General features: G+C 37.6%; 1 protein-coding gene across 2 annotated transcripts; it reads right to left on the reverse strand.

Moving 5' to 3' along the window:
• Positions 1-2,822: 2,822 nt before the first annotated feature.
• Positions 2,823-8,555, reverse strand: rnf170 (ring finger protein 170). Of its 2 annotated transcripts, none has more exons than XM_037753249.1 (7): positions 8,340-8,555; positions 6,467-6,630; positions 5,869-5,944; positions 5,519-5,633; positions 5,243-5,316; positions 4,775-4,906; positions 2,823-3,660 (listed from the first exon to the last, which is right to left on the reverse strand). In XM_037753249.1, exons 2-7 carry the CDS (start codon positions 6,604-6,606, stop codon positions 3,391-3,393), a joined length of 807 nt encoding a protein of 268 aa, XP_037609177.1. In that variant the 5' UTR covers positions 6,607-6,630; positions 8,340-8,555; the 3' UTR covers positions 2,823-3,390. The 2 variants fall into 2 exon arrangements, with proteins under 2 accessions (XP_037609177.1, XP_037609178.1); XM_037753250.1 differs by lacking the exon at positions 8,340-8,555 and adding an exon at positions 8,174-8,197.
• Between the last annotated feature and the right edge of the window lie 1,702 nt (positions 8,556-10,257).

Here is a 10,257-nt window from a genome sequence, read left to right on the forward strand (position 1 = left end):
TGGAGCACCGGAGGAGCTCAAATTCTGCTGCTTTAAGTAATTGCCAAGGAGACAACTTTGGACCTTTGGGGCCCCAGACCTTCAGCATCTGGTCTTCCTTACTCGTGGCACGGCCAGAGAAAGAAAAGGCATTAGCATGGGCTATGTGGATACAAATAGCATAAATATGTTAGGAGTCATCTGTTACAGATTTCTGACAAAACTAGTAATTTAGGGCAGTGGATCCCAACCTGAGGTCGAATGATTATTGGAGGGGTCATGAGAGGATTACCAGCATAGGAAAGCAGAAAACGTATTTATGCTACACAAAATAACATTCATCTAACCTCTGCTTTTTTTTTTTTTTGTACTAATTACTGGATAAGTTTACCTCTTAAGGTCTCTAAAATAATGTTCAGTTAAAACAAGGAAGAAATGCACTCATGGAAGTGGTCTGAATAGCTGTCTCATCTAAACCTCTTCATTGAACTGTGTCAGAGCCAAGTTTGGAAAAATGTGCAGCGCTCACTTCAGAACAAAGATGGGGGGGTTGTGCGCACAGACAAGTCTGTATACCATGCTTGGACAGATTTGTCTGGAGCATCACATGACCAACAAGCTCAATGTCATGGCAAGTTTACTGACTGACATATTTTTATGGATTCCATCAACAAAGACCATGTTATTGTTTCAAAGCATCACTGGAAAACCTTTGATCTTGAGAAAGGCAGAAAGAGTATATGACATTTTTGAAATTCTGATGCACTGACTCCTCCGGCACCTATACAGTATTTACCCACCAGGATATATAAGACTCTCACCTAACCGGTTCTCTGCTGGAGAAGAGCAGATACATTTACAAGACATGCTGCTTTCATTGGCTTCAGTCTGGCTATCACAAACAAAAGGGTGGCGGTTGCTCAAACACCCCTGAGACAAACTGGAGGAGACGCTGATCAGTAAGGACAGCGAGAAGGAATGACAACGCTCGGCATGTGCCACACCTTTAACATGACAACATGACATTCCAAGAGGGATTTATCTGAAGCTGTCAAACAAACTGAATGGATTTTACAGTTGACTATTAATCCGCCACATGAGCCTCAACCCCCGTCTTCTTCTACTATTCATGAACTTGAAGGCCAGTGCTTGCTCAGCAAATAAGAGCCCCAAGAAAGCAAATGGCCTGGATACAATTTCAGTTCCCACTGTGAAGCAGCCATTTTTCATCCTGAAGGTCAGGTCCCCTCATGGACTCATAGTAACTTTAATGTGCCAAGGAAAAGCTTAACAGGAACAGAAAAAAAAAATCATATTTCTACGAATTTGAGAGATTATCTACTCTTGATTATCTCTATTTTGCTGTTTCATCCGCAGCATGCAGAATAATTTTTTGGCCTCTCCTCTGTTAGACAAATAATATCAGAATTAGGGGCTGTCAATCAATTAAAATATTTAATCGAGATTAATCACGATTGTCCATAGTTAATCACGATTAATCGCAAATTAATCACACATTTTTATCTGTTCCAAATGTACCTTAAAGGGAGCTTTGTCAAGTTTTTAATACTGTTATCGACATGGGAGTGGGCAAATATGCGTGCTTTATGCAAATGTATGTATATATTTATTATTGGAAATCAATTAATAACACAAAACAATGACAATGCGTTAACGCTGACAGCCCTAATTAGAATATAATAGTAATTTAAGGGGTCACAAATCAAAAAGGTTGAGAATGAGAACTGCTTCTTTACCGTGGACCAGCATCCCTTGGCTTAATAGAGCTCTTCAATCAATCACGTCAACAGCTGAAGATTCCACTCATTCATTTTACACCCATCTAGTCCCCAAGAAAATTGTACCTCTCCAAATAAGTATATAGCCATTGTATTCATTTTTAAATATTGATCAACTTTTTAATTTACTAACAGGTTAAAAATTAGAACACTTATGTTCCAAAAAATGATTGAAGAATCTGAAAAAACTTTGTGGTTTGCAGAGTTGTTCACCCACTGACTCTGAGCCTTAGGACTGTAACAAACATCTAAACTCACAGTTATCTTTAAAGGTACAGTGTGTAGGATTTAGCGGCATCTGGTGTGGTTGCAGATTGCAACCAACTGACCTCTGCTAACTCCTCCCTTTCCAAGACTGCAGTAAGGTGAGCCGAGGAGTGCAAAACCGTGGTAACGCCGTTCGCCTCGCTCAGAGACCAACCCTTACCATAATAACACTACTTTAGGAGCAACGGAAGTCGCACGGCGACTGGCGTTACCGTGGTTTTGCATTCTGCGGCTCACGTTACTGCAGTTTCACAATCGTGTCGGAGAACTACGGTGGCCTCCAGGTAACGAAAAAACGCGAAAGCCTTTCTCTAGAGCCAGTGTTTGGTTTGTCCGTTCTGGGCTACTGTAAAAACATGGCACAGCAACATGGTGGACTCCGTGAAGAGGACCCGCTCCGATGTGAAGGGTTTGTTCTAAGCTAACGAAAACAAAATAATTGTTAGTTTTCAGGTGATTATACACTAATGAAACATAGTTTTTTTTATATTCCATTTCTGCTGATAGATCCCCTGAAATGATACACACTGTTCCTTTAAAGGGCAAGGTAAGTTAACATTCATAACTTGAGCGAGTTCTCTTTGATACCCTTAGTTTGCCTTATTGAGAAGTTATTATGCAATGGTCAGGTTGTCCGGTGCATCGTCAGTTCATGTGGATGTGTGCAGAAAGGTTAAGATCTGATCAATAAATGTAAACAGTTGGAAGTAGAATGATTTTCACGCAAGCACGAAAAGCTGTTTTTTCCAAGTCATAATGAATATGCATAGTCACAGGTTACTTAAATAAGTGCATTATCAGTTTAATTGACTGAACAGGCTGAAATAGCCACAGTAGGATGGTTCTAGTAAACACAAGTCGACAATCTGGATGCAGACAGCCAACTTTAAATGCATATATAATCAAGACACTGTCATTAATACAGTACATCCAAGATCACATTATGGTACACATTAAGAATGATATGTTACATTAACCAAATAACTGCTTTTGGCGATGCTGTCATGGAATTGGCTGGTAGTAATGTTCATTTAAGATTGTCCCTCAAGTACTTGATTAGACCACAGACCATCCTTATGCTGTGTTGTCGTTCGCCTTGATGTCATTCAATCTATGAACCCTTAACGGTAAATTCTATATACAGAGTCAACATTCAGCTGACCCCTTCTCCAGTGATTAAGTAACATCCCAGGCTTCAAATTAAACCTCTCCGAGTGAACCAGCATTATTGATCCAACTGTCCTGTGATTCAGTTTTCATATGTCCACCTACAGATGCATGCGTCCCCTCTTCCCGAGCCTGGTATGAGCAAGCCGAGGCCTCCTTTTTATATAAGAGTGAACACCTAGCCATTCAGTCTCTGCGTGACCACCTCTCTGTACATGATAGAGATGTACACGAAGAGAAGCAGGATCACGAAGAAATCGTCCATGAATCCCAGCAGACCGAACAGCGCCTCGGGCAAGATGTCGAGCGGCGAGACCAGGTAGGTGATCGCTCCCACTAGGCAGAGGAGAATCCGGATCCTGAACATCCAGAAGAGGCCACCCACGGAGAACATCTCCCTAAAGGCGTGACGAAGCAGGGTGGGCACATCTCGCAGCCTGTCCATATACTGAGAGGACATGAGGAGAGAAAATATTATGAGAAGTTCTACATATAATCCCCCGATTATAATGCACTGCACAAGTCAGAGTCTCATTTGCATACTTGTATCTTTTACCCTTAGACTGTATTATATAGATGGGACGATGCGTCTCCACTTGCTCCCAATATACAAAATCAAAGCCAAAATATCCCAGAGAGTCTGCGCAGTAGTGATCGCGGTCTGGAGCCGCGGTATCGAGGTCCCGCCCACACACCCGCCCGAGCCAATCACAAGCCGAGCACGGCCGGAGCTTGTTAGCGTGAGCCATTTAGATGCTACGTTAGAACCACGGTAGCTGTTTTGCTAGAAAGACACAACTAACCATAATATCTCTATAACTCGGTTATGATCAAATTGACACATGTTCTATAACACAGACTCGTGGCGGTTATGGGAAATTAAAGTTACATCTCCTCTCTCGTACAATTCCCGGGCCTCCAGCTCTGCCACTGCTTCGCTCATAGCAGCTGTCAATCACAGCTGTCAATCATGACACCTCACCTCTTTTTTTTATAGCATCAAATAACTAATTAAAACCAAACTTATCAGAAAAAAATAACACTTGAACATGCATTAGCGTGATAAGAACTACCCAAAATGACAGAAACTATCTTTGGGAAAAAATTATTTGACGTGTATTTTGACTTTTTAGTGTGGGCCATGTCCCATACGCTAACATGAAGGGGGCGGGCTTTATGACCTATACTGCAGCCAGCCACCAGGGGGCGATTGAGATGTTTTGGCTTCACTTTTGGGGAGCTGTCATGTCGTCCATCTTTATATACAGTCTATGCTTTTACCAGCAGAGCCACAGATTATGCAGTCTGAAGGGAAATGAACAAGAAAATTCTCTTTATGTTTTAACACTCAAAAGCATAGTAACTCATACCGCTTTTAACCTATTTTAATAACTTTTGTAACAGGGCAACAGAAATGTTTTTAGTAGCACTTATTTCTATTTCAAGAATTGTTGCTAATCACATATATGTACACGTAATTTAAATACAAATATTGTAAAGGAAGCCAAGTTAACCTTTAAATACTGCAGCCTAAATAATGTATCTGGCTATAGTATACTCACAGATCTTGGCTGGCCTGAGAACCTGCGGTTGTAATCGTTGATGTCTGCTAACATGAGTTGAGGTTCTACCTCGCCATCCTGGACCCTCTCAGGAGTGGATTGCTCATGAAATAGTGGGAAGAGCAACGTTACCTGCGCAAGGAGGGGAAAAAAACTTAACACATGACAACATACTGATGCCAAAAAGGATTTTTTTGGCACCTCATACATGAATAAAAATATATGAATGAGGAGAGAGTGACAGCGTGTACCCGTGATTTTAACATTGACTAACAGAAAACAATTGGGCTTAAAATTAAACGGTATTTCAGACCTAGGGACAAACATGAGTACAGGTCTTAATAGATGATCTCTATGGGTGAATTTGAAAGAAAGCAATGCTAGCAGCTACCTGTCAGGTATCTACAAAATGGTAATATAAAAGCTCAGGTTAACCATTCTACATCCAACATGTATTACAAATCTCACCATTTGTCTGCAGATGGGGCAGTTAATAGCACCCAGCCATGTGCCATACCTCCAGTAGGCTATAATGCAGGAGCCTAAGGAAAAGGAAAAAGGCAGCACTTTACAACATGAACACAGCATAAGTACAGATTAAAGAGCTAATAACTATTTTAAGACATATACTGTAGTCCTTCTGTGTATTATCTAAGGCTAAGCCATGTCAGCAACAGAATGCAGCTAAGAAAACATACTGAAGTAGGGACAATTACATTACTACAATCTGTACAACAGTTTTACCACAGAAAAGGTGTCCACAGTTGGTTTCCACAGGCAGAACAGCCTGCTGTAGACACACGGGACAAGACATGTCTGCGTAATACTGCTGCCTGGACTCCGACTGAGGATTTTCATCCTGATAGAAAGAAATCACATACATCAAAAAAAATCAAGCACTGATATGAAAGTTTAATATGCGAGTAATCACGGAACAATTTCATCTCCTTGTTGACAAATAAACATCATACAAATGTATTAAAAAGTAATCAGCAATCCTGCAAAACTATAAAAGGGAATTACATTTTCTGTGAAACATGTAGAATTTGTTGATGGTTAATTAAAAAATGTATTTGTATTGCTTGTATGCGTACCTGCTCTGTCTGGAGCTGTTGTCGGACGGCTCGAACATGCTCCTGATTCTCAGGATGAATGTTCTGCTGCTCTTGTCTGCAAGAAGGGCCAAAAGGAAGACATTTGGCATCATAATATTCCTCGGCTGAAGCTAATGAGTTTAACAGCATATAAAGAAGCTATGCAAACTGACGAGACGATTTCCATTTAGCAAATTATACAGAAAGCTGATGCAAAAAAACACCAAGCAAAGTTTTGGTAACAGTATAATTATTTTGTCAGCTACAAGCTACATTTAAAAGCACAACTCTGTTTCATTGTATTACTAAATCTGAAATACCATTTCTATCACACAGATGACCATGAACAGAAGAAACAGCAATGCACAGAAGAGATGCAAAACTAAGCTTGCAGTACAGGCTGTTTAAATTTGAATTATAGAAAGATGTATAATACAGTAGTTAAATGAATGTTAGTTCTGAGCAGTGCCATAAGGCAAACTAACGGTTTGAATACTTCTATTCAAAAAGAGTTTCTCAAAAAGTTAGGGGCATTATTTTTGTCTGAATAATCCAAAATTTGCAATAGATAACATCAGGAATTTGGATTTGAATTTACCTGCATAGCAGAGTGAGGAGGCCTGCAAGGAAGGTGAAACTGAGCACCACAACAAATAAGACCTGGTTGCTAACACCTTCAATGAGGGTGTCCTCATCTTGGATCAGGTAGTCCACGTCCCCACATTGACCGTCCTCCATCACCCACACTCATAGCCTACAACACTACAAAAACACAGAGGCAAAAAATAGAGGTTAGCATTTCACTGGACACTGTAAAAAAAAAAAAAAAAAAGAGCAAAATAATATAACAACATGCTTAGCTATATAACTGCATAAAGAAACAAACGCTAACTGCCATTGCTATCATGAGCTTTATTTGTATAGCACATTTCAGCAACAGGGCAATTCAAAGTGCTTTACATAAACATTCGAGAACATGGCGACAAAGTGCAAAAGAACATTAAGACATAATTAAAACAGTTATAAAAACATTAAAGATTAGAAAATAAAAACAAGTTAGAAATAAAAGCTAGGATCGAAGCTCAAATAGAATATAACACACAAGAGTAAAAGCTCTAGTGCAGAATATAAGATCATTATCTGGTTTAATAAAAGGCAGCAGCAAACAGGAACATGTTAAGCTTTGATTTAAAAGAACTCAGAGTTGGAGTTGGTTCTGCAGGTTTCTGGGAGCTTAGTCCAGATATTTGGTACATAATAAAAACTGAATGCTGCTTCTTCTGCATGTTTAGTTCTGACACTGGGGACACTAAGCAGACCTGATCCAGATGACCTGAGAGGTCTGGATGGTTCATAACATAGCAGAAGATCAGAAATGTATTTTGGCCCTAAACCATTTAGTGCTTTGTAATCCAGCAGGAGTATTTAGAAATCCATTCTCTGAGAGACAAGGAGCCAGTGTAGAGACCTCAGAACTGGACTGATATGATCCACTTTCTTGGTCTTAGTGAGGACTCTAGCAGCTGCAGCTGTCTAATCGATTTTTTTTTTAGGAAGACAAGTAAAGATGCCTTTACAGTAATCAAGTTGGTTGAAGATAAATGCATGGACTAGTTTTTCTAGTTTAATGAGAGCCAAGAAGAACATGTCATTTCTAATTCATCAGTATGTTTCAGATTTAAGGTATGGAAAAGGTGATATTTTAACAGTATTAAGCTGCATACTAACATTAGTTAACTATCTGCAGCATTAGCTAGTGAGACTTGAAACCTTCTTATCGTTAGCTCACATTGTCAAGTCAAACTGAAGGTTCAAATATTACCTTTATGTTAAGGCAAAGGCTATGGCAGCAGTGGGCACTTGCTTATTTGCATTTAACAGGAGTGGGTATATTAAATTAAATAAGGATTAATGAATTTTGCAAAGACTCAAAAAATTAATTTGTTCTTATATATACTTATTTTGTAATAATGTGTATTTTTTTTCTATTTCAAAGGTTTTTCACCTAATGACTAATGGCTAATAATATTCCAACTTTCAACTCAACCTACAAAATAAAGGAGGGAAAAAGGAAAACCTGTTTGTCATTGAGTGGATTCCAGTTAAAAAAATCCTCAAGTGGATGTTTCAATCTCTCTCAAGTTGGGAAACTGCACACATTAAGCAATAACTTGACACACATCAAAAGGTGACATGTTCAGTATTAAGCTACATACTAACATAGAAAGTGAAACCTTCTTATCATCAGCTCACATCTAACAAACTAGCTCGCATTGCTGCACTATTGACCAAATTGTTATCATACCAAAATCCCAAAATATAACCATGAAGCCTTTGTTGTTGTTTACTTTCCTGACATTATCACTTAGCACTGCCTGACATCAGCTTACAATTAAGTCCCTGTACTCACACCAGCTAGCTTAAGTTTAGCATTACCGCCTAATAGCCTTGACAGGATGACGATGACCTACCAATAAGAAGTCCTGCTTTCTGTTAAAGGCTTCACCTGCCAACTCCATTCACTGTCTCGAGCCTCGGCACGCGTTCTCTCCAGCAGTGACAGACTTTAGAGACGCAGTAGACAGCAGTACCGTTGCAGGATGGTGAAGTGCGTTTGCATCAGCTTTGCAGGCTGGTTGGTGTTGTTGCAGTTTGTTGCTTCCTTTTCCTCCTCCTCCTCTTCTTCGTTTTATTTCTCTGCTTCTTCATCTTCTTCTTTGGTGTTTATTGGAGGTTGGCAAACCATCTTAGAGGTGCATTACCACCACCATGTGGACTGGAGTGTGGAACAGGAGATTGTGCAGAAACAAAATAAAACAAAATAATAATAAAATAAATAAATACAAATAAAAATAAAAATGAATAAATAATAATAATAATGATAATAATAACGAGGAAAACTCTAGATTCGTTTAACTTAATCAGTTTCTCTTAAAAACTGAATAATTTCACAGAATATGTTATCTGCTGTATTCCCCAATAGACCTGACAATTAAAAAAGTCCTGATGTTTTGCCTTCCTTAGTGACTATAAAAGGTGATTCCTCTGGATACTGTAATTCCTGCAGTGTATCAGTACATGTTCGACAGTTTCTGGTTGATTACAATATGTGCATTTCCCAGTTGGGTGCTTGCCTTTTCTATATAATGTATGGTTAAGACCTGTATGTCCGATTCTCAGTCGAGTGATGACATTTTCTTCCCATTGTTCTGCTTCTTCTTCTTCTTCTGGTATTATAGCAACGCTTCTAGACATATTAACTACCACAGGGTAGTTGGTGGTTGGTAGTTTTCATATTGGCCAAGCATATCTATCTATCTATCTATCTATCTATCTAATTCAATTCAATTCAATTCAATTCAATTAGCTTTATTGATCATGACTGTCAGGTCAACAATATTGCCAAGGCGTCAATTCAATAATAAATAAAAATGAAAAAAGAACAAAATAAAAACAAAAACATATACATACATATATACAATTCATTAAGCAAATTACAATATATAGATATTTAAAAAGAGCATGCATGTAAATGGAAGAAAACAATAAAGAAGTAATTAATGTTTGTTGTGTCAAAAAACAAAAAAAAACAAATAAAAAACAATTAATAACAATATATTGCAATATCAAAGGATAAATGTAAAAAAACAACAACAAAAAAAAACATGAAGTAGAGGACTAAATAAAAGGCAGAGTGTGAATTACATCTATTATGTGTTGTTGTGGTTGTCTCTTATGCTGTGACATGCACTATCTATCTATCTATCTATCTATATATCTATCTTCTTTTTTTTTTTTAAACAGAGTTTATTTCTGAATTTTGTTAATACAACTCTGACAATCCACTGCACAAACATGTTTGGACTGATAGATAGCCCACCCGTGACAATACCCGAGGGCACAAAAAAAAAAAAAAGTGTACAAAAATAAATATGAATAAATAAATAAATACACACAAATAAAAAAAAAAATCATAGTAAAAAAAAAAGAAAAAAAAAGATAGAAAAATAGATAAATAAATAAAATAAAATAAATAAACATAAATAATGATAAATTGTTAGAGGTCTATCTATCTATCTATCTATCTATCTATCTATCTATCTATCTAATTCAATTCAATTCAATTCAATTCAATTAGCTTTATTGATCATGACTGTCAGGTCAACAATATTGCCAAGGCGTCAATTCAATAATAAATAAAAATGAAAAAAGAACAAAATAAAAACAAAAACATATACATACATATATACAATTCATTAAGCAAATTACAATATATAGATATTTAAAAAGAGCATGCATGTAAATGGAAGAAAACAATAAAGAAGTAATTAATGTTTGTTGTGTCAAAAAACAAAAAAACAAACAAATAAAAAACAATTAATAACAATA

The sequence above is a fragment of the Sebastes umbrosus genome, chromosome 19, assembly GCF_015220745.1.
Source record: "Sebastes umbrosus isolate fSebUmb1 chromosome 19, fSebUmb1.pri, whole genome shotgun sequence".
Taxonomy (NCBI): domain Eukaryota; kingdom Metazoa; phylum Chordata; class Actinopteri; order Perciformes; family Sebastidae; genus Sebastes; species Sebastes umbrosus.

Excerpts from the sequence above, each read along its gene's own strand:
- rnf170 (XM_037753249.1), bottom strand. The coding sequence starts at position 6,606 with ATGGAGGACGGTCAATGTGGGGACGTGGACTACCTGATCCAAGATGAG. Across the intron at positions 5,634-5,868 it reads AACAGCTCCAGACAGAGCAG|GATGAAAATCCTCAGTCGGA; the intron begins GTACGCATACAA and ends TCTTTCTATCAG. Across the intron at positions 3,661-4,774 it reads TCTCAGGCCAGCCAAGATCT|TATATGGACAGGCTGCGAGA; the intron begins GTGAGTATACTA and ends ATGTCCTCTCAG.